The sequence below is a fragment of the Podarcis bocagei genome, assembly GCF_964188305.1.
Source record: "Podarcis bocagei genome assembly, chromosome: 11".
NCBI lineage: Eukaryota > Metazoa > Chordata > Lepidosauria > Squamata > Lacertidae > Podarcis > Podarcis bocagei.
Genome location: NC_138136.1, coordinates 49,826,444 through 49,851,854, shown reverse-complemented (window position 1 = coordinate 49,851,854; position 25,411 = coordinate 49,826,444). Strand labels below are relative to the sequence as shown.

The 25,411-nt window shown below is 45.2% G+C and overlaps 1 protein-coding gene across 1 annotated transcript in view; it reads left to right on the top strand.

The window, feature by feature from the left end:
- Positions 1-651: 651 nt before the first annotated feature.
- Positions 652-25,411, top strand: part of PMAIP1 (phorbol-12-myristate-13-acetate-induced protein 1) — a 35,635-nt gene continuing 10,875 nt past the window's right edge. Inside the window, exon 1 of the mRNA XM_081213294.1 lies at positions 652-1,146. Within this exon, the coding sequence (XP_081069420.1) occupies positions 1,113-1,146 (34 nt within the window). The 5' untranslated portion in view covers positions 652-1,112. The remainder of the gene's footprint in view (positions 1,147-25,411) is intronic.

Genomic DNA, 25,411 nt, shown 5'->3' with positions numbered 1-25,411 from the left:
CCAAAGGAAGACAAGTGAACAGCAGAGAACCTGCACAAACAACGCTGACACCCAACCCCACATATATTAAGTAAAATAGAAACATCGCCACCTGACCCCACCCCCACCCATCTTCCCCCTCCCCCCCTTTTCTTCCTAATGTCTCAACAAATGAAAGGTAAAGGTAAAGGGACCCCTGACCATTAGGTCCAGTCGTGACTGACTCTGGGGTTGCGGCACTCATCTCGCTTTATTGGCCGAGGGAGCCGGCATACAGCTTCCGGGTCATGTGGCCAGCATGACAAGCCGCTTCTGGCAAACCAGAGCAGCGCACGGAAACACCGTTTACCTTCCCGCCAGAGCGGTACCTATTTATCTACTTGCCCTTTGACGTGCTTTCGAACTGCTAGGTTGGCAGGAGCTGGGACCGAGCAACGGGAGCTCACCCCGTCGCGGGGATTTGAACCGCCGACCTTCTGATCGGCAAGCCCTAGACTCTGTGGTTTAACCCACAGTGCCACCTGCATCCCATTCAACAAATGAAAGTGATTTGTAAAAATGTTACATGGAAAAAATACGAGAGACATTACACATACTTCTGTAAATCAAGAAAATCTTTAATAATAAAAAAGTAAATTAAAACAAACAAACAAACAAAAGAGTATGGGGAATCTGAAACTGGTCTGGATGGTTCAACAGCTGCTTCTACTAGATTTTGAACCTCACTGGATGCAGAATCACAGGCCTGGAAGGGGTCCACACCTATCCAGACTGACACCCCCCCCCCCACAACCCTAGAACAGTATTATGTATTCAGCCTGGCACTGGCTCTCCAGGGTTTCAGACCAGAGATATTCCCAGAGCTACGTGCAGATGTCAGGGGTTGAACCGCAGTTGCTCTACCTCTGAGCTAGAGTCCACCTCTCAGCCTCAGCAAGGACGCTTGTTGCAGAAAAGCAGGCTGTTGACCTCTCAAATGCAGGTAAGCTTGTCACCGCACAGCCAACTTGTAAATAAACACCAGGCACTCGACTCCACCTCTTACTATTGCTGGCCAAACATTCATGACTCATTCTTCCATGTAGCATCAGAGATGCGGCCGCCTAGGAGAGCAAAACAAACAGGTGCTGGATATGACATTCCAGCGCAATCTCCGACATGGGCCAGGTGAGTTATATGACCGCGTTATTTACGAATCCCTAAACACAAGGGATGTGGGGTGGAGTTCAACTCTGCTTGTGCCTAAAGGAGAAATGACCTAATTTGCAAATTTCTAAATAACCCATGAACCATCCTTCAGAATCCTCTGAATTTTGGAGAGCACTGTGCGTGAAAATGCATGACATCACTGAAAACAGCATTCAAAAATGCATTGTATCGGGGGAAATAGATTTGCGAAAATGGGTATGTTAGGCAAAGTTGCCTGTAAAAATGTGTATGTTGGAAGCAATTCACACTTACTCGCAGATAGGTTTTTATGAGGACATTTTTTTTATTTTTTTAAAAAAGCAACCTGATGTGGAAATGTTGAGAACTGGACATAAGAATTGAAAAATGAGAAACTGACAAAAACTGATCCACCCATCCTAGTGAGAGATTTGGGTTTTAGAACTTCTCGCTCCTTCGACTTTCCCCCTTTAGAATCTGTTGTTTGGAGAAGCCCCAGCTGAACACATTGCCTTACAGGGGTCAATTCAACATGACTCAAACCTATATCATGTTACTTCCCATTAGAAGGCTCTTTTCCACTGAGCTACCAGCTAGATTCTGAGGGTAAACCCCTGAAATGCTTCCTTCTGTTTGCAGAATGTCCTTGTGCAATCTCCCGTAAGGGAGAATTGCTCCTTTTGCTGTCATGGAGCTTGAACCTTTCCCTTGGGGACACCTTCAGCCTACCAGTCTATGCAGCTGGCTGGGTGCTGGGTGACAGGAATGACATGTCATCCTTTGTCTCCAAGTGCCAGAGTTTTCTTCAAAAAGGCAAAAATAGCCAGGAGTGAGAAGGGACACACCTCAATCTGTTTTTCAAAATTTCAGAATTCTTTGCCACAGCGTTTCCTTTTTATTTATTTATTTATTTGTTTGTTTGTTTTATTAACATAAAACACATACATATACATTTACACAATACACGTACACAACACACTACCTAATTTTCATAGCATAAAACATACCAACATTACTCTATATAATACCTACCTATACTATACATATCAACAGACCTACACACCTGCCCCATACAGACACCCACCAAGTGACTTGACTTCCAGCCGTTCTTGTTACGCTACTTTATTTTTCCAACTAGCTTCAACGCATTTCATTATTTCTTTAATCTCTTTTTTTTTATTAACTTTACTCTCCTTTCACTCTAACCATTTTCTGGATTCACTCAGTATGTCAGAAATTCTACTTTTTCCACATAAATTTTGATGTATTCCCACTCCTTATTCACTTTTTGTACCATATCTCCTCTTATCCTCCCTGTTAGTTCAGCATTTCCCTTGTACTGTAGCCAGGATCGCTCAGCTTTTCTTCAAGCTAAATGCAGACATTTGCTCAGAAAGTACTGCGACTCAGCCTCCTCATTTTAGGCAGCATGTGCTGATCCAGAGACTCTGCTTGAAGAATTTTTTTTCTTTTAAATTTCTCTTTCCCACCCTCATGCCTCTCCAAGTATGTTTATCCATCTCTGGTAATTTCTTCTGCCCTTCCCCTTTCATGTTTGTCTCTCTACCCCACCCAGCCACCAAATGGCTGAATTCTTTCGTTGCTCCTCTCTGATCTTTTCACTTCTTCCACCTATATACTTCTTCCTCTAGAATGTGGCAGCTAGACTGGTGACTGGGAGCGGCCGCCGAGACCATATAACACCGGTCTTGAAAGACCTACATTGGCTCCCAGTACGTTTCCGAGCACAATTCAAAGTGTTGGTGCTGACCTTTAAAGCCCTAAACGGCCTCGGTCCTGTACACCTGAAGGAGCGTCTCCACCCTCATCATTCAGTCCGGACACTGAGGTCCAGCGCCGAGGGCCTTCTGGTGGTTCCCTCACTGCGAGAAGAAAAGCTACAGGGAACCAGGCAGAGGGCCTTCTCGGTAGTGGTGCCCGCCCTGTGGACGCCCTCCCATCAGGTGTCAAAGAGATAAAGTACCTGACATTTAGAAGACATCTGAAGGCAGCCCTGTTCAGGAAGTTTTTAATGTGTGACATTTTAATGTATTTTTAATCTTTGTTGGAAGCCGCCCAGAGTGTCTGGGGAGACCCAGCCAGATGAGTGGGGTACAAATAATAGCAATAGCAATAGCAATAGCAATAGCAATAACAATAATAATAGCTTTCCTCTCTTCTCCCCTTCATTTCAATTCCTACTTTGCTTTTATGACAACAACCTTTTGCCTCACATTATAATTCCTTCCCCCACCCCTCCTCCAGCCCTTTCCCTTCAAAGGACCTTCATATTTCCCCTTTGTTACTGTTTTCATTTAAACCTATTCACAAACCAAAAACTTACACCTTGGCCACTAATAATGAACCAAAGGTCATAGTCATTACTGCAAATTTATGATGCTTTCTTTGTGGTACACAAACGGCATTAGATGACTTAGAGTCACTTCCTTGAGGAAAGGTGGTTGGATGTTGTGCAACAAATGAGTAACGCTTTGATTTTCTTCTAGAAACCAAAATATATGATCTGCTGGAAAGGCTCTGAGCTAGAGATTGGCTATCATACTGGTTGTGACTGACCTCTTCCTTTTTTCTTTGGTGTTTTAAGAAAGTCATGAGTGATTAGCAGGTGACCTGTTAGGAGACTCAGTCAGTTCCAATTAGAGGAAGTTTTGTAGAAATCTCAGCCCTGAGGAGGGAGCAAAGTCTCACAGCTAATTTGTTATCTTGCATCTAAACAGCATCACAAGGAAGGTACGAAAAGAAAAATAGGTACGTGACACTGAGTTCATTCCAAAGTTTCACTTCTCTATGCAGATTCTGAAAATGATCTAGGGATGTGAAATGGCTGAAGAAGGCATGTGTCTGTCTCTGTGTGATTTTGGGAGAGGCACATATCTCACCAAGATCCTTGGAATATGAGCATATAAGAAAAGTCCTGCTGGATTAACCTGAGCAGAACAGCACTCCTCGCACCAGGGCTTCCAGCGATTCGTATTCAGAAGCATTACTCCCTCTGTTTTATAAATGATTTTTATTGGTTTTACATATAATTACATTAAGTAACATCATACCCTCTTATTTTATTTCTTTGGCCCAACTGAGCCTGACGACTTCCCTCCCTCCCTCCTGTCTGATGGTTTTCAAAATTAAACTTTACATCTTTACATTTATGTTGTGACGTGGGGTTTGTGATTTCAGCTCTCTTGACATAATATGCTGGAGACAGTTCTCTAGTAACACTTCTTTATTAAGGCAAACAAGACTGAAGCCTGAGGAGGGGAAAGCTACATTTATAGGGACAGGGAACTAGCTAGAAAGGATACATTTTGGAGGGAACAATATCCGGCAATCACAGTCCTGCCTTTTGGAGGAAACCAATAAGACAGAGGATCCAAATACAGCAGCTTAAATGAACCAATAGTAGCTGTACCCTTTGAAACCAAAAGGCAGTTACTTTACCCTAATGCAAATACAGACAATAATAATACAGATATAAAATCCTTTGACTCAATACACAACAATTTACATTTACAAGAGCCAGTGTGGTGTAGTGGTTAAGAGCAGTGGACTCGTAATCTGGGGAACCGGGTTCGCTTTCCCACTCCTCCACATACAGCTGCTGGGTGACCTTGGGCTAGTCACACTTCTCTGAAGTCTCTCAGCCCCACTCACCTCACAGAGTGTTTGTTGTGGGAGAGGAAGGGAAAGGAGAATGTTAGCCGCTTTGAGACTCCTTCGGGTAGTGATAAAGTGGGATATCAAATCCAAACTACTACTCCTCCTCCTCCTCCTCCTCTTCTTCTTCTTCTTCTTCTTCTTCTTCTTCTTCTTCTTCTTCTTCCGCTTTGGTTCCTATCCTTGTTATAAGGTAAAGGTAAAGGTACCCCTGCCCGTATGGGCCAGTCTTGACAGACTCTAGGGTTGTGCGCTCATCTCACTCTAGAGGCCGGGAGCCAGCGCTGTCCGCAGACACTTCCGGGTCACGTGGCCAGCGTGACGAAGCTGCTCTGGCGAACCTGCACCAGAGCAGCACACGGAAACGCCGTTTACCTTCCCGCTATAAAGCGGTACCTATTTATCTACTTGCACTTAAGGGTGCTTTCGAACTGCTAGGTGGGCAGGAGCTGGGACCGAACGACGGGAGCTCACCCTGCCGCGGGGATTCGAACCGCCGACCATGCGATCGGCAAGTCCTAGGCGCTGAGGTTTTACCCACAGCGCCACCTGCGTCCCGTTATATCCTTGTTATATCATTACCTAAAATATTATATTACTCAACTTGAATAGGTAGCAATTTCATCCTGCAGATCTTCAGATAAACCTGCTAATGATGTTAATTGCTTACAGTTGTATTTCAAACATAATATAAATTTGTTCCAGTCCTTTTGGAATGCTTGGTCTTGCTGGTTCCGTATTCTTCCCGTCAGTTTCGCTAGATCTGCAAAACCCATCAGATTCATCTGCCACTCTTCTTTTGTTGGTAACTCCTGTTGTTTCCATCTTTGGGATAACAAAGATAAGAACAATATATAAGAACAATATTTTATCTTGTCTTGGTATCTCTCTACCCACTGTACCTGTTATGTAGTGAAGTTCTCACCCTGGGCCAGCAGGGGGATACTGTAGGTAGTTATGCAAATAAGGGATCGAAAGTGACGTTCAGTGATTGGATAGTTTTAGAAAATTGTTACAGTTACGTTGTACTGGATCTCTATATAAGCAAGCTGGCCGAACCCTTCAGTTCAGTTCTGTCCTGGCCTGTGAATAAACAAGAGCTGTTTGAAGAATCACTGTGTCGTCTGATATGTTCACCCACAACTTAACAGTACCCAATAAAATTGCTTCTGGTTCAGAAGCATTCCTGCCTCTGACGGTGGAGGCAGGACATAGCCATACAGGCTGGTAGTCATTGATAGCTTTTTCCTTCATGTTGAATCCTTGTTTAAAGCCATCTAAGTTGGCAGCCATCACTGCCTCCTGTGGCAATGAGTTCCACAGTTTAACTATGCAATGCAGGAAGAACTTTCTGTCAGGAGTTCAGCCTACACTTGAGTAGGACCCTGGCAGAGACACATGCCCAGCTGGCATGTTCCCTCCCTCCTGGTCGATCATTCGGGAGCTTCATAAGCTTTCTTCAGCCCAAACATCACAGCGACTTATGCCAACAGACATCGGCACACTTAGGGATCCACAGAGTTTGCGCGTCTTGCGTGACAGACCTCAGCAACTCAGCATTTTGGCTAATCTACTTTATTTACATATAAACACACATGGAGTTGGGTAAAGCAGCCATAAAAATGCACATATTGGTGAAAATAACCTGCAAAAAATATTATTTTACAGAGAAATGCTTTTGCAAAATGTGTATCTTAGGAAAATGTGTATATAAGAATGTGTTTACTGCCCTCTGGTCTTCAGATGAAGGATGGTATAAAAATTTAATAACTAAGAATAATGATATATCAGGAGAAATTGACACCAAAATGGTGATTAATTTTAATGAGGAGTTAAAAAAAAATGCCCACAACTGATACAGAAATGTGAAAAACTGAACTTAAAATGGAAAAAAATTGAGGAATTAAAATGGGCAGATTGGCCTATGTCTACATAGAATACAGACAATTCTGGACAAGATATTTTCTAAGAACAGGGAGCAAAATGCTGCCTGAGAGGACAGAGGAAAGGAAGCAAAATATATGCTTATTTTTAAAAATACCTATTCAAAGGACATAAGAATCTGTTTCCAAACACTCTAGAGTGGTACAGCCAGGTCCCCACCCTGAGAGTTTATCCTGAGGTGAACGTTGGTCATGTATGATTGCCACAACATCCTGTCTCCAAATAACACTTTTCGCTTCAAGAAAACCATCTCAGGATCCCTGATGAGCAGGAAAATAAGAGAAGCTACCAAAGACTTGTTTACTGACAGCAAAAGCCTGTCACAATTAACCCTGCTTAATGAGTGAAGGGGCAACATCAAAGGAATGGATGGATACTGGGCAACGCACATTTGCATGTTGTTGTGTCAGGTACAGGAAGTTAAAGTCCAACAAAGTTTATTTACAAAATTAAAGATTGTACCATTGTTGTTGAATGCTTCTTTAATGATGAGTAATCTCTGACTGTTTCAACACACCCACATTTCCTGTCCTCTCTCACTTTGAATCCACACAGTTTTTACATTTCAGCAGTTGTGGAAGATTTCTTCTCCCTGCTTGGCACATAACCAAGCTTGCTCAATGAAGCAATGCCTATGTGACTTCACTTCATCACTTTTCACAGCATTTGATGGGGAAAGTTCTTCACATACTTCTGATTATCATTGTTACTGATTTGGTGGGGAAACCCGCCTCCCCACCAAACCCTAGAAATTAATAAATTTGATTATTTGGAGAACTGAAGGGAAGATCGGAAGTCAATGAAAAATTACAGGCTAAGATTTTTTCCAAGCCAGGGCCTGGGAGGGAGGCATTAGCATGACCAAATGGTTGATAGTCCATCCAAGATGAATTATGGGCCTCAGCAGACAGAGGATGCCATGGTAATGAGGCCCTCACAAATGTTCACTTCATCAAATCTGGCCCTCTTTGAAAAAATTTGGGCACCCCTGATTTGGAACAAAGTGTGCTGAGGAGAAGAAGGGGAGAAGAAAGACCGAGCTCTATTTTGACCAGGCTGGCTGAAGGCTGGGAGAGATGCCATGCTGTGAGATCTGGACTCCATCCATGCAGACTGAAGGTGTAAATAGGTGAATAAACCCAATTTCTTAAAGCTATGAGAGTTTCTGCTATGTCTCAATTCTCCAAAGGAAAGTAGACCTTGGGTTGGTGCCGGGAACCCCCTGGAATCTTGCTACCGCTCACAGAGATGTAGGGGTGGGCACTGTTAGAATTCCTGCTCCATGATTGCAGTCATGGGATTGTTGTCTTTCACATGATGGTATATGTTTTGACTCCACAGAGTGGAAAGTGATGGAGACAGGATGTTTGTGTTACTGTGTTCAGTGAAGTGGGACTATTGCCCTTTGTTCTTTTTCTCTTTTTCTCTTTGCTCTCTGATGCTAGAGAGAGAGGGAGCCATGTTGCAGTGCTCTGTGTGTGTTTATATGTAAATAAAGTAGATTAGCCAAAATGCTGAGTTGCTGAGGTCTGTCACGCAACTTGCAGAGATTCTGTGGATCCCTAAGTGTGCCGATGTCTGTTGGCATCGGTCGCTGTGATGTTTGGGCACAAGAAAGCTTTTGAAGCTCCCGAAAGATCAACCAGGAGGAAGAGAACATGCCAGTTGGGCATGTGTCTCTGCCAGGATCCTACTGGAGTGTAGGCTGAGCTCCTGACAGGCACCTGACTTTTGTAACATTATTATATCTGCAAGTACCTTCACACATTGCAGCCAGTGTGGGAAACCGTTGGAAATTTGTAATTCCAGATGTTGTTGAATTACATCCCTGGGCTTTGGCCATGCTTGCTGGGGCTGATGGGAGTTGTAGTTCAGGGCCAAAGGTCCCGTGTTCATTGGCAATTAGGCTTCCCCATGGTGGGGAAATACGGCTCTGTGTGCTGCTCCCAACAATCACCTTCTCTACTGGAGCTCCACACATTGAACACTCTGGAGATCTACACATTGAGTGGAAAGTCTGAAAGAGAAACCTATGTGTGTTCACTGAACTACCAAAATGTGCAAAGGTACCAGCTGCTATGTGGACAAACAGCAAGAGATGGGCATAATGCTCAGTGATACATATCTGGCTGGAAGCTGTTGAGAACAGAATAATTGGCAGAAGGTGGGGTTGCCTGGACGTGTGTCTGCTCCTCCCATCATAACACTGGGCTAGGAGTGTTAGATGGCGGGGGGTGGGTTAGAGAACAAGGCCAGCCCAACACAGCAAATGATGTCCATTTCAAGGCCCGTACTACCAGACGCAGCTTGCCAGGTGCAAAGGAAAGTAGGCACAGTGCAAGTGCATTGTTGGGAATGTTCAGCTGGCTCCGCTGGTGTGTTAGCAACCTGCTGACCTCCCCGCCCATCTCGAGCCTCCCTCCTGTGATAAACAGCAGTGAACTCACCTGCTGGGAAACTAACACATCAGCTCCACCCCACCCAGCTCTTACCCAAGGCCATCCAAGTTATTTCGGTACCCAAGACAGAAAATCCCACATGTGCTTCTCCCCTTCCTTGGCAGAATCATAATCACTGCCAACACCACCTGATTCACTTGCCCCAAGTCAGCTGCCTGTAATAGCCACCACTTTCTGCCTAATGGTAGGGCCATGCTGGAGAAGGGCTTCGATATATGATCCCAACTTACGGGGAGGTTCATATGGGTGTTTGGCACTGGTATAAAATAGATTTCTTGTTTGAATTTGACAGTATTAACTGGGGCAGTATACTATTGGATTGAAAATGATCTCCATTCATGTAATATGCATACTCATGTTTGTTTTACGAGCTCTAGGTGTCTGTTAACAACATCCTTAAGGGGTGAAAAGACACACACACACAACTTAGTGTAAAACTGACCTTTTGCAACCTGCTGGTGTGGCAGATGCCTGGGAACTTTTCCTGAACCCAGCAATGCAACACAAACACCTTAATTTGCTCCTGTGGAAATAAAAGGGGGGAGTGGAGGGGTGAAAACAGCATTCACTGGAGGAAACAAAGCACCATGAGATGCCAGAGGGTGGGGGAACTGAACCGCAATCTGCTCAAAGCCTGAATATATATGTATCTATGAGATCACCTCCTCTGCTACATTCCATGATATCATAATAGGTGAAACGCTCAGCCTTTTCAGTTCCTCAAAAGGACATCTGCAGATGTGGTTGACAAATTGTTTCATCGGGGGGAAGGGATGGGGGGGAAAAGATGAGTCATGCTGCTAGTTTAAGGTGATGGTGGTGGGGCAAAACATTTGGACCTTTGAGCTATTTTTTAAAATTAAAATAAATCCTATGCACGACTCCTCGTTGATTTCAATGGGGCTTTCTCTGAGGTAAATGGTTACAATTCTTTGCATACTTCCCTGGGAGTAACTACCATCGAAGCCTATCTTTGATGGGCTTCAGGGCCGGCCCAGCCATTGGGCAGGTTGAGGCTACCGCCTCAGGTGGCAGAAGGCCCTGAGGCGGCACCCCATGGGTGTCCTGCCCCCTCCAGGGAGATCCTTCCTGAAATTTGCTCCAAGGCCAGCACCGCTTCTCCACCAGTGGTGGAGGCAGCAGAGTGGGCATTGCCTGTGGTGGCAGCAGTGGCAGGGAAAGGTCGCACTTCCTGTGTCCCCTTTCACGTGGTGAAACAGGACACACTGCCACTGACAGTCTGTCTTTATTAGTGATGTGCCTCCATGTGCCTTCAGATCATAACCTGGGGCCACATAATAATAATAATAATAATAATAATAATAATAATAATAATAATAATAATAATAATAATAATTTATTTATACCCTGCCCATCTGGCTGGGTTTTCCCCAGCCACTCTGGGCGGCTTCCACCTGAATATTAAAAACAATACAGCATCAGACATTAAAAACTTCCCTAGACGCCTTCAGTTGTCTTTTAAAAGTAGAATAGTTGTTTACTCTCTTGACATCTGGTGGGAGGGCGTTCACAGGGCAGGCACCACTACTGAGAAGGCCCTCTGCCTGGTTCCCTGTAACTTGGCTTCTTGCAGTGAGGGAACCGCCAGAAGGCCCTCGGCGCTGGACCTCAGTGTCCAGACTGAATGATGGGGGTGGAGACGCTCCTTCAGGTATACAGGACTGAGGCTGTTTAGGGCTTTAAAGGTCAGCGCCAACACTTTGAATTGTGCTCGGAAACGTACTGGGACCCTACATACAACACAGCTCTCTGAGCATGGGCTTTCCTTCTCTCACACCCCTCTGAATGTGTGGGTGTTGGCAACGTGAAGGCAGACTTGTGGACTGGACGAATGCCTCCCCCTGTCATGATGTAAAGGCAGCCCAATAAGAAGCACTGAATTGTGGTTGTTGCATTTTCCTTCAAAGCATTGACAGAGATGGGTCGTACCTCTGGTCTGAGACTCTGGTGTGTGATAAATTTGTACAAAGTGAGGCAGTGGCTGTTAAATGGGTTAGTTTTCATATCTTCTTTTGCTTATCTTTCAATATTAATGGTACCGTTTTGGAGTTCTCTTTTAAGACTTTATGCTTGTATGCATACATGCTTATAACATAACTGAATTTGAATTCTGAATATTAATATTATTATTAATAGTTGGTAACAGTGTAATTGGTGCTGTGCATATGTCCACACCTGCACCTCACATCTAAAACAGCATCATGCCACTTTAAACAGTCATGGCTTCCCCCAAAGAATCTTGGGAACTGTAGTTTGCTAAGGCTGCTGTGTGTTGCTAGGAGACCCCATTCTGCTCACAGAGCTGCAATTTACAGAATGGTTTAACAATCAACCCTTCTTCCTATGGGAATTGCAGCTCCATGCGGAGAACAAGAATCTCCTAACTACTCTCAGCACCCTTAACAAACTACATTTCCCAGAATTCTTTGGGGGAAACCATATCCTTAAAATGTACAGATGTCACCTAAGTTTGATCCTGGACAACTTCTCACAATGCCTTTCCGTGGAGTTAGTTCGCACTCAACTATGAGTCATCAGTTAGTGAAAATGCATTTGCGGCGGAGCCCCGCAGCCTTTTGGCCATCACCTGACAAAACAGTTCAGCCTCTTTCCACACTTCTTCCGTACACTAAACTTCCTCTTTTAGACCACAATGAATTAGCAGAATTCTAGGCTGGAACTCAGAATCAGGAAGTAAAGCACGTTTCCCCCCTGAGCCAGGCCACTTTGATCTACAGGTGGGAGGCTACATGTTAGAATGCTCTCCCACAAATTAAACTCCCCACATGTAGAAAAACAGCATATCAGGAAGGATAGGCTGAAATCCTCTCCCTTATTGCTATATTTCTAGGTGCAGAGGGGTGAGCATCTAAACATGTGATTCCCCACCTGTAGCCTGTTAGTACAGTCCATGAAAAAAGCGACAACTTACTACTGCTTACGTTAAGGGGTGGGGCCGCACGTTGTGTACGCACCTATTGTTTGTGGTGGGTGCCGACATCCCATCCCTTGACCACGTGTTTCCTCGTGATACTGTGCATGATAGTTAAGCGTTGGTTTTTTTTCTGTTTCTGGAAATAATTTCCATGCTCAACAATGGGCAATGAGTAGCAAAGCGGTGTCACCTCCTTTATGGCTTCCGAAACTTGATTTCCCTAGCAAATTTTTTAAAGCTAGATTCATGTTCCGAGCTGATAAAGGAATGTGTTTCAAGCCATTATTGCAAAGCTAGCTGTGGGATGCAAATATGAGGATGTAGCTGATCAAATACACCCCTTAGTAGAGACTAGAACTAGGCTGGGGAACTTCAGGCCCCCAAGTCTCTCCCTCTGACCCACGGGAGTCTCCTTAGGCCACACCCCCCTTACTAGCCACAGCACTGTTTAGCACCCTCTGGGAGCACTTCCGCCTTGGACTTTGGTCGTGTTGGGTTTTTTTGCCTGGCTGATGGACAAAGAGGGGTGTGTGAATGTGTCTCAGTGTGTGGAGAAACTAGAGTGACATTTATAGCATATTCTCCAACATCCCTCAGATAAAAATAGGGACATTTCTCACTCCCCTCCAACTGTCCGTCCTTGACCCTCCCTTTTTTTTAATTGATGCATTTTCCAAAATTTATTATATACATCTTACAGTCCTTTTCTAATCATCTCATATCACATCTTAAGACTTCCCCATCCATCCCTCCTCGACATCCTAGCTGAACTTTGTTAAGCTGCATATCCTTTCATTCAACCCCATTACATTCTCCATAAATTCCTAGTGGTTGTTTACTACTGCACATAAGTTCATCACCACTTAGAAGTCTATTTGACTGTTGTACCTCTTTAGATACTTCCAAAGTATTCCCACTCCTCCCTTATCTATGTCTCATCCTAACCCCCATTTTTGGTCCTTCCTCCTGCAGAACATTTCCTATCCGAAGAAGGGTGAGTGCCACCAAACCAATGGGACACAGCACACACTCTATTCTATTCTATTCTATTCTATTCTATTCTATTCTATTCTATTCTAGATTTGCACAAAGAGAAACACACACCAATAAATATTTTTTTTTTTAGAAAGGGGCAATATTAGAAGCGGATGCACAAAGAATTTTATTTTTTTTAAAACAAAGACTCCTTGTCTCCTCTCTGCTCCCCTTTTCTTCCATGCCCTCTTCCCACCCCTTCTCCCCCCCCCCCCGGGCGGCCCCCTGCCTGCCACTCAGAGCTGGCATGTCACACAGAGCTGGGCCTCGGCAGTGGTGGCCTCCCCTCATCCGCTCTCCGGCAGCAACTAGGTAAAGGTAAAGGTACCCCTGCCCGTACGGGCCCATCGTGTCCGACTCTAGGGTTGTGCGCCCATCTCACTTAAGAGGCCGGGGGCCAGCGCTGTCCGGAGACACTTCCGGGTTACATGACCAGCGTGATGAAGCTGCTCTGGCGAGCCAGCACCAGCGCAGCACACGGAAACGCCGTTTACCTTCCCGCTATAAAGCGGTACCTATTTATCTACTTGCACTTAAGAGTGCTTTCGAACTGCTAGGTGGGCAGGAGCTGAGACCGAACGACGAGAGCTCACCCTGCCGCGGGGATTCGAACCGCCGACCATGTGATCGGCACGCCCTAGGCGCTGAGGTTTTACCCACAGCGCCACCCACGTCCCAACAACTACAAGCTGTCTAAAGAGGGGACTGACAGTGGCAGCTATGGAGAGGCCATGGAGAGGCTATGGAGAGGCCACGGGATACATCCTCACGCTAAGGACATATATCCTCCTTGCGGAGCTCAGCAGTAACAGCACTAGCGGGGGAAATAGGGACTTTCCGGGATCACATCAGAAGCCAGGATGGCTTCTGTACAGTGGTACCTCGGGTTACAGATGCTTCAGGTTACAGGCTCTGCTAACCCAGAAATAGTACCTCGGGTTAAGAACTTTGATTCAGGATGAGAACAGAAATCGCGGCACCGTGGCAGTGGGAGGCCCCATTAGCTAAAGTGGTGTCTCAGGTTAAGAACAGTTTCAGGTTAAGAACAGACCTCCGGAAGGAATTAAGTTCTTAACCCGAGGTACCACTGTCCTTCAGGGACTGTCCCTGGAAAATCGGTGCACTTGGAAGGTATGTTGTGACATACATCTGTGGCCCCACCCACTGTTGCATATGGTGCCAAGAATTTTGCCCTGAAAGGAATATGGACCTCAGGCTGAGAAAAATTCCCTTCATGGAATTTTGCAATTTTAGTTCTAACTGACTGATGCATTTTTAAATGGCACAAATAGTAGGGAAACACTGCATTAAAACGAAGGTGCTAACAAAAATTGCACAGGTATGCATTATATTGGGGAAATGACTTGCAAAAATCTGTATATACGTTAGTCAAAACTGGGTACAAACAATGTCTTTATTAGGGGAAATTGAGATTTATTTGTTTATTATTATTATTATTACTAAAGCAGATTGCTGCAAAACATGGAGAAATGAATTTAAGATTACAAAACTGAGAAACTGAGAGAAATGAAATTGACAGATCCTTCCAAATAGGTGGCCTGGCATGTGCCATAGCTCAGCGGTGGAGCAGATGCTTGGCATGTAGAAGGTTCCAGTTTACGACCTGGCATCTCCCAGTGATCAGGCAGCAGGTGAGGATGGGAAAGAGCTCTGCCTGAGAGGCGAGAGAGCTGCTGCCAGCCAGAGTGGGCTAGAAGGACAAAGAACTGATATGTTCTGCTTCTTGAGTTCCCATGTACAGTGGTACCGCGGGTTACAGATGCTTCAGGTTACAGACTCTGCTAACCCAGAAATAGTACCTTGGGTTAAGAACTTTGCTTCGGGATGAGAACAGAAATCGTGCAGCGGCGGCAAAGGGAGGCCCCATTAGCTAAAGTGGTACCTCAGGTTAAGAACAGTTTCAGGTTAAGAACAGACCTCCGGAACGAATTAAGTTTTTAACCCGAGGTACCACTGTACCCTGATTTTTTTATTATTATTATTATTTAAAACAGCTTTAAGCTCCAACGAAAGGAAGCCTTCTTTGAGGCAAAGTTGAGAAAGTGCAAACTAATTCAAAATACGCTGTCTCCTATTCGCATTTCAGCACCTTTGCTCTCATCATAGTGTCTATTTTTAGACTAGAATGAGTCATTCTGTGTTTCTGTGTTTTCTTGACTCCCTTCCTCCCTGCCGCTGAAGATATGGAGCTGGTGGTGACCTCACGATGAGGGAATTAACCCTTTTTTCCCTTTGCCCGACACAGGCAGGTGTAAATGTTATTGCATTTTTCTCTCATGAGGCAACCCTCGGCGAGTGCTCTCTGTTTCTGCTTGCATCTGTAAACCTGTTTTGTGTGGAGTTGCTTTGCACATCTGACTCCACCTTGGGCCACTGGTTCATCAGTTTCTCCATGTCATTTTCTCTGTTTGCTCCCAACAACAGACTTCCTTCCACTGGGCAAGTCTCTCATCACACCATGTCTAGACTTCGAAATCAGACTCCCACAACTTGGTGTGGCGCTGCACACCTGATGTCGGGGAGAGCGGCTGATGGGAGTTGTGGTCCAAAACATCTAGCAGACTGTGGCATTCGTACAGAGCCCCCGGTCGTCTCATGGACTATTGACCCGTACACCACTAATCCGCTGCCACCAACCAGGTCCTCCCCAGTAAAATCACCAGGTTCTCAATTAATAAAGAAGAGTGTACCGTATTTTTTGCTCTGTAAGACTCACTTTTCCCCTCCTAAAAAGTAAGGGGAAATGTGTGTGCGTCTTATGGAGCGAGTGCAGGCTGTGCAGCTATCCCAGAAGCCAGAACAGCAAGAGGGATTGCTGCTTTCACTGCGCAGCGATCCCTCTTGCTGTTCTGGCTTCTGAGATTCAGAATATTTTTTTTCTTGTTTTCCTCCTCCAAAAACTAGGTGTGTCTTGTGGTCTGGTGCGTCTTATGGAGCGAAAAATACGGTATTTTATTTCAGACACAAACAAACTTTTACGGCATTCCAAACGTTGTTGCTCTTTACTTTCTTAGTCTTACTTTCCTCTCTCTATCTCTTCTACCTCCCCTCACTCAAGAACCCACTGCCCTAATTCTCTCTCTATTACCAACTGCCTACCAACTGCTTCTCCAGCTGCCTTTCCCAACCAGCCAACCCACTAAAACCAACCAACTACCCACCAGCAGCTCCCAACAACAACTCAAACCTCGGGCTAAGCCCTTTTATACACAGGTAAGCTCTACCTCCGGCTTTCCTATTGGTCTATATTTTTAACCCTATCTCTCCCCTCTGTTCAAACATTTTCTAAACGAACGACAAACGCCACACAGACCTACCAGGCTGGGGAATGGCACCCTAGACAGAAAGAGGTCAATGAATTACGCTTGTATTCTGCTCTCCTTCTTCAGATCTCAGGGCCAAACTATATGCTGCATTAATCACATTCTTAGTTCTTGAGTCTCAGATTTTTCTTTCCCAAATTGCCATCATGGTAGACAGAAGTAATCTGGATTGGGAGCCGGGTCTGGTGGGGTAAGGGGAATTTAACCTTTCGACCCCTACTGTAGTTCCAACCCAGATTAGCCTCCCCGCCATGCCTGCTATTTATTTATTTATTTTATATATTTATTAAAAACTGCACTATCATAAGGCAGTGTCCCTCAGTCGTAGGGTTACCATATTTCAAGAGGTAAAAATCCAGACAAAAATAGGACATGTCCAGGATTTCCAAGATGTATGGCAACCCTACTCAGCTGGGACTGAGAGCAGCAGTCCAGAAGGCTATCATAATCAACAATTTGAAAAGTTGCTGAGTGGTCAGAAGAACCAGGAAAAGTGCACTCCCTTTGTGCAGTCCCTGGTGTAGGCAGGGCCGTATTTAGGTTTGATGAGGCCCTAAGCTACTGAAGGTAATGGGGCCCTTTATATGTCCAGCTGTCCTTTGCCAACAACAAATTGTTTCTGTTTTTTCTGTTGAATATATGCTGCATGGTAATTTATGGACCTAATAGGTATCTAAAGCCATTTGCACATAAGAAATAGGAGTCTACACAACACAGAACACTGTTGCTGTATGTAGGTTTTATTTTATTTGTTTTTTATCTTATATTTTGGGAATGTACTTCCAGTTGTTTTTTCTTTATTTTTTGGGGGGGGCCCAAGAGAGTGGGGCCCTAAGCTATAGCTTGTTTAGTTTATACGTAAATCCAGCACTGGGTGTAGGTTACCCACAAGTGCAACCAAGGCTGTCTCAGGGCTGATCCAAACTTTTCTTTTGTTCCACTCTTTCCAGACACAAGTATGCACCGTGTCCGAGTGTGTTTCATTTTGCCCTGGAGCACATGTCAGCTTGGGTTTTCTGCAGAATGCCATTGGCCCTGATTGAACTTTAAAGAGTGGGTTTTCATGAGCAAAGCTCAAGAGCAAAATAATAATAATAATAATAATAATAATAATAATAATAATAATAATAATAGTTGGGGGACTTGAAAACTGAGCTTTAAAGCATGGACTGTGCCTGGAAAGAGCAAGTGCAGATAAACCCTCAGTTCCAAAACTGGGTCAGAAGGTAAGGTGAAGGTAAAGGGACCCCTTGACCATTAGGTCCAGTCGTGACCGACTCTGGGGTTGCGGCGCTCATCTCGCTTTATTGGCCGAGGGAGCCGGCGTACAGCTTCCGGGTCATTCTGGCAAACCAGGGCAGTGCACGGAAACGCCGTTTACCTTCCCGCTGGAGGGGTACCTATTTATCTACTTGCACTTTGACATGCTTTTGAACTGCTAGGTTGGCAGGAGCAGGGACCGAGCAATGGGAGCTCACCCCGTCACAGGGATTCGAACCACCAACCTTCTGATCAGCAAGTCCTATGCCCTGTGGTTTAACCCACAACGCCACCCGTGTCCCTGGGGTCAGAAGGTAGACTTAGGTAAATCCAGATATGAATCACCCAGAAGAACCTGCTAACTGAGTCACCAGCACACAATCACCTTGTTCAAAAATTGTGTCCAACAGATCCATAGATAGCTGGATAGTGGTTGTTTTTAGTTCTGCTTACTTCAAGCCTCTCTGAACCAATAACAGTATGTGTGTGCACTGCAATGTATAAATAGGGCTCTGTGCATATCTCTGCAATAGCAGGAATATTGTTATTTTTGTGAAAGTATTTAAAACACCAAGTGTCGGCAATTAAGGAAAACATTGTTGAATTAACATGCAAACAAAAGACGGACAAGCTGGAGCAGTAATAGAAATAGCTGCTTTTGACAGCTGTTTAAAATGAGACAAAAGAGTCTTTCCACAGTGCCCCGTTCTAAATAGAGATGCACAAGATTTTTACTCTTTTTCCCCTCCTCCCACAATCAGAATTATGTTCCGGCAGGAATGCTTTTTGACAAATCATAAATGTTTTCCTAAAGAAAGGAACAGGTTTATTTTTCGTTAACAGTGTGAGGGCATGTATGCATAAACTGTTATCAGCCTTCCAGTTTTCTGAATTCCTGCTGGAAGACAAAGAGAGCTGAATCCAAGGGATATTGGGTCACTCTGCGTGGGGCTGCCCTTGAAATTGACCCAGAAACTCCAGTGGGTGCAGAATGCTGCGGAGAGACTCCTTACGGGGTCCTCAATGCGAGGTCACATTCACCCGGTGCTGTACCAGCTGCATTGGCTCCCGGTGGAGTACAGGATCAGGTTTAAGGTGCTGGTTTTAACCTTTAAAGCCCTATACGGCCTAGGACCCTCGTACCTATGGGACCGCCTCTTCCGGTATGCCCCACGAAGGACCTTACGGTCTGCTAACAACAACACCTTGAAGATCCCAGGCCCCAGGGAAATTAGACTGGCCTTGACTAGAGCCAGGGCCTTTTTGGCTGTGGCGCCAGCCTGGTGGAACGCTCCCCCCCAAGAGACCAGGGCCCTGCGGGATTTGACATCTTTCCGCAGGGCCTGCAAGACGGAGCTGTTCCGCCAGGCCTTTGGACAGGATGCAGTTTGACTTGCTTTCCTTTGTATAAAACAAGCCCGAAGGAGGCCCCCAACGCGCTCACAGGTCCTTGTATGATCAGTGGGAAACAGTTGGCCCTGGCATGTACTAACCACTCTCAATTCCAACCTGATAATTGCCACCTGCCCAGATTTTAACTTGTCTGGATTAATTTTAAGATGTTTCTTAATTGATTGGTGTCTGTTTTTATGCATGTTGTGTTGTTTTTATGATGTTAGCTGCTCTGAGCCCGGCCTCTGCCAGGGAGGGCGGGATACAAATAAATAATAATAATAATAATAATAATAATAATAATAATAATAATAATAATAATAATTAGGATCCTTAGTTTATTATGTCATGCACTGCTGGGGCAGGTCAGGAGTACCATTGACTAGGGACATAGAAATCTGCCAATTTCTGTCCCACTTTTTCCAGCTTTCACACCAGTTCACTAAATGTCTGATCAGCTTACACATTTTTTAAAGTTCTCATGAAGAATTATCAGCATCGTAGTGCACGTTTCTCCTGCTGTATCTGTTTTTCCCCTGTAGTTTTCTTGATTATACACGTTTTTGCAAGCAGTTTTCCTTGCTATAAAGTGGTTCAGTATGCTTTGTTTGCTAAAAATACGCTTTCTTGTACACTTTTGTTGTTGTTGTTCAAGAACTGCATTGCAAAATTCAGAGAAGTGCAAATTTCAAAGGGCAGCTGCGTGTCGGTTTGTGTACCGTTTTGGGATGTGGAAATTATGCATTAAAAATGAGGCAAGCTGATTTTCTGTTGCCCTGCCTCTCAAATTCCTTTGATTCACAAAGTCAGCAGCTGGGCCTTCCCTGGCCCAAATCCAGCCCTCTGAAGGATCAGCCATTTAGAAGCAAAATATGTGTGGTAAAATTTGTGGCAACAGAACTCGTGGCAGGTCCCTTCAAGGGATGGGGAAAATAGAAATTCAACTTCTCAAATAACCAAGAAAACTAGCTGCTGGTTGTGGTTTGCTTTGGTTCGCAATATGACTTGCAAATTTCAGAGGTGTGTGTGTGTGTCTGTGTGTGTGTCTGTGTGTGTGATGAAAAAAGCTGAACCAGATAAACTCGTTTTCTTGGTTGTGCCTTGGGAGGGGAAAGAATGCATGCAACGTTTTACAAGCAGAACAGTTTTATTACAATCATCTATGGGGATCTTTCTCAATGATTGCTTGCATAGCATTTTACAGTCTTGAAAATGGTCAGACGTCATCCTTTGTCCAGGCATTGGCTGGGTGGGAGATGTGAAATCCCCTGGCACCGAGCCAAAAAGATTATCCTTTTCTCCCCCTTATATGGCTATCCTGCTGCACATAAGCAGAGCGAAGGATGCCTAATAGGTTTCGCTGGCTGCTAATGGAAAGCTGCGCGTATAAATGATTTCATTCCAAGTCTGTTATCAGACTTGAGCGGTGCTGGTTATGTGGGGGCGGGAGGGGGGAGCTCTGAATCAAGGCAGCCCCTCCCCCTCCCCCTCCCCTCTCCCCATGAAATGGTGGATGCTGCAGCACAGAGTGGTTTGCTGGTACCCGGTGTGCGTGACGGTTTGCGCCAGAGGGTGAGGTTCAGAGAGTGAAGTTCAGAGGGCGAACAGAGTCTGGTGCGCCGGTCCAGGCTCTGCTGTCGACACCGCCAGCCCTGAGCCACTTTGCAAGGCTGGCAGGCAGTGGTGTAGCATGGGGGGGTGCAGGGGGGGCCGGCCGCACTGGGCGTAACATCTGGGGGTTAGGGTTAGGGGGCGCAAATCCATGGGTTGGGGGGCACAAATTACTTGCCTTGCCCCGGGTGCTGACAACCCACGCTACGCCACTGCTGGCAGGGCAGTGTTAGAAGGACGTAGCAGCCATGCACCCTTCGATCCCAGCCAGGGCCGTCTTAAGCATATCCGGCGCCGTGGTGCAAAGATCCCTCAGGCACCCCCCCCCTTTCCCAGAGTTGTCAACTTTTCGCCAAGCCTCTGTGGGTATTGCTGTCCTCCTGCAGTGCCTTGGGGGGCAAGCTGCCCGTCTGCAGGCCATATAGTTGGGGGGCTCAGCTTCCATCCTAAGCCTCTGCGGGGGTCTCTCTCCTCCCGCGGAGGCTTGGGGGGCAAGCTGCATGCCTGCCAGCCATATGGTTGACGGGGCACAGCTGGCGCGCATGCAGGGAAAGGGGAGGCCATCGGCATACCTCCTGGGAATAACAGATTTGGATATTCCGCAAAAGAGGAAGGGTATCTTTTTATATGCGATGGCGGCAGCAAGAGTTCTGATCGCGGCAAAATGGAAGAGTAATGAAATCCCCTCTGTACAAGATTGGATCCAAAAGCTGACAGAATATGCCAAACTAGACAGTCTATCACAAAAAATAAAGAATAAATCAAAACAGGAATTTGTTTCAAAATGGGAGGTTTTCAAAGAATATTTGAAAAATAAATATAGTAGTTTAAATTCTGTTGCAGCATTCGAGGAACTTCGGCAATAGTTGCAAGGTAGATATAAGAAATTAGATATATTAAGAAAAAGTTTAATTATGATAAAAGTGTGTATTGGCAATACGTAATATGAAATCGAAATATGGAATAGATGGGAGGTTGGGTCTTTAGTGTTAAGACCAATATATGTTTTATTGTTTGTTAAGAAAATTATGTGTCTATGGTTATTCCTGTGTGTAATCTGGTAATTGTGTTTTTTTCTTTTTTCTTGCTGTATCAATAAAAATTGGGGGGAAAGGGGGGGAAAGAAAGGGGAGGCCGCCGGCAAAGCCGCGCAGCTCCCCCACTCGTTACGGCGCCCCTGAGAGGCCAGCGCCCTGGCACAATGCGCCAGTAAGCCCAGTAGGAAAGATGGCTCTGATCCCAGCCTTGGCACATGGCTGTCGTATCCTCCTCACACCACCCTGCCAGCCCTGAGCCACTTGCAGTGCTAGGATCTGATCTCTATGATTTGCCCAAAGAATCATTCAGATCAGCTCTCAGCCTCACAGAGCAGCACAGGGCTGGCACAGCAGCACGAGCAGTGCCACCCCCCCCCCCCCAGCAAAATGTGCCAGGGGTCTGGAAGAATGGCAGATGAAGCTGATTGACTGTATGGGACTGGCAGAAATGACTGGCAGAATCCATGACCAGGGAGAAGAGTCGGCAGAAGAAGACTGGAAAAAATTTAAGGACTATCTACAAAAATACTGTAAAATTGAGGAATGTTGAATGATGTTGGATTGAAATTAAGTGGTTTCTAGCTGTAATGGTAAAAGGAATATGATAAAAGGGTTTTCTTTCAATAAGCAAGAACTTAAAGTTATAATAATCTAAGCTGTTGGAGAGAAAATAAGGTGTTTTCTTTCTTTTAAGCTGTAATGCTTTGAGATAAGGATTTGCTGTATAAATAATTTGAACTGGATATACAAGAAGGGGAGGTATGAGGAGGTCAGGGAAATATGTTATGAGAAAATAAGTTGTGAAATTTATGTGTTTTTAATGTTTTTTATGTTTGCTTTTTTCTTTTTGTTTGTAAAAAATTGGAAACTCTAATAAATATTTTTTTTAAAAAAACCAACAAAATGTGCCAGGGGTCATTGCCCAGCAGGCCCCCTCTATGCTATGCCCCTGCTTCAGGGTGCAGTTGGGGGCGGGAGAGGGGGGGGTCAGGGAAACAAACATTTATAAGCATCTTCGGAAGACAGCCTATGGGGAGTGTTCTACTTATGCCACAATTTTGAGAGAGCAGAAGAAATGCGTGGGATGCGTGACCCTGGATGCAGGTTTAACGTATTCAAGCCTATGTACGTCTACTCAAAAGTAGGTCCCACTGTCAGTGGCATTCCTTGAGGTCTCAAATTTCAGTGGCACCCTGTGCGGCATCAAAATCTGGTGCCCCTGCACCTTTTGCCTTCTGTTTGACTTCATAGGGGCGGTGCCTATCGCGGTGTCCCAGAAGCTAGGCATCAGGTTGTACTCCCCTAAATTCACCTTTGCCACTCGCTTCATGAGATGTACTGCTAGATAACTGTGTCTATGCAGTCTCAGGATTTCAGCAATCCACCACCTCCTTTTAAAAGAACCTACGTTTCTAGCTCTTATGGGTATGACGTCTAAAAGTGCACATGCCTTGTGAAATCATAGAAGCCAGAGGAGGAGGAGGGGAGCAGGATTTCTAGTGGCCAGATGTGTCCTCTATACTCTGCATGGACACCTGTTTTCTTGAATAGCAAAACCAGCATGCATTATGTAAAATGCAGATTAAATTATTTGGAAGTTTAAAAGACCCTTATGCAATTTCCATAACTTATACAGATCAAGGGGTTTTGATTTTCCTTGCCGTGTAATTCAGACTCCCTTTACACAATTTCTGCAGAAATTTCAATTAATTCAGCATAGTGTTTATTTATTTACCGGCACCATGCCTGCCTTCCCACACAAATAAATATGTAAGGACCAGCTCACAAACAGGTGAGCAACCACAGACAGGAATAATATAGCAAAAAGAGGAAGAGGAAGAAGAGAAGAAGCCATTAAAGTTATTTTAAAAGAATGTTCAATGTTTATTGAACATGCAAAACAACATCGCTCCTGACTTGACATGTCAGTGAGACATATCCTTAGACCCTGGGAGAAAAACGAATGCCTGTCCTAGTAGCTTCTGGTTGGATGATGAAGAGAAGTGGATGGAAGACCCGCCCCCTCTCTTTGATTGCTCAGTCGTTGTTCCCTAATTGCCTTCAGGTGTTGAATCAAAACAATCAGTACTTATGATGCAAGCCTCTAAGATAAAGACACAGATTAAGATATTTGACAACCTCGCCACGCTCCGTTACTTAACTATATAACAAGATAAAACCTTTCTACTTTTACTTTTTAGCTTTGTACTTATTCGGTTTTTTTGGAAACAAATAAAAGTGGGGGGAAGCAGTGGTAGTGACCAAATCCTCAAGAAAACCAGTATTTCAGAAAAGGCTGAGAAGCTACATTTACTTCACAGCTCATCGAAAAGCAGGCAGTGATGGTAGGGTGGCCCATATTTCAAACAGTGAAAATCCAAACTGTTGCTGAGCTTTTTTTGGCAAGTTTGCAAAGAAAAATGGAGGTTTTTGAGCTATTTTTAAGGGAAATCACCCAAAACAACATTGTTGTTGTTTAGTCGTTTAGTCGTGTCCGACTCTTTGTGACCCCATGGACCAGAGCACGCCAGGCACTCCTGTCTTCCACTGCCTCCCGCAGTTTGGTCAAACTCATGCTGGTAGCTTCGAGAACACTGTCCAACCATCTCGTCCTCTGTTGTCCCCTTCTCCTTGTGCCCTCCATCTTTCCCAACATCAGGGTCTTTTCCAGGGAGTCTTCTCTTCTCATGAGGTGGCCAAAGTATTGGAGCCTCAGCTTCAGGATCTGTCCTTCCAGTGAGCACTCAGGGCCCATCCTTAAGAATGGATAGGTTTGATCTTCTTGCAGTCCGTGGGACTCTCAAGAGTCTCCTCCAGCACCATAATTCAAAAGCATCAATTCTTCGGTGTTCAGCCTTCTTTATGGTCCAGCTCTCACTTCCATACATCACTACTGGGAAAACCATATCTTTAATTATACAGACCTTTGTTGGCAAGGCGATGTCTCTGCTTTTTAGGATGCTTTCTAGGTTTGTCCATGGACAAAGACAACAGGCAAAGCAACACTGCCAACATGCAAGACTGCATAGTTGCCATGCAGTATTCCAGATACGTCCGGGAAATTCTGGACGTAGGGCAACCTGGGGTCATGCATACCTCACAGCTTTGATAGTAAGAGGTGGATTTTCATGCACAGGAAATTATAGTATTTGAGAAGGCCACTTCTGCCTTAAGGAGGAGGTGGGGTTGTGGGCTTCACGGCCCCTCCATGTGTGCAGGGGGTGGGAGGCCAGCCCTGCGTGACTGGGAGATTCCCAGCTGCATCACCCCTTGGCCAGCCAATCGGGTTGTTCCGGGGTGTGTGGCCTGTCCCATAAAGGCAGGACGCAGCCGGGGATCTCCCTCTTTTGCCGCTTTCCAGCTGCTCCAGTTTTATACACTTTTAGAACCACTGAAATGAACATAGGAACCTAAATACAGCCCAGCTGAATCAGGCCAATGTATAGGTTAGAATCCTGTTCTCACAGTGGCCAACCAGGTATCTGTGGGAAGGGACCTCTGTGCAACAAGCCTCTCTCTGCTCTTGATTCCCAACAACTGATATGCTGAGGC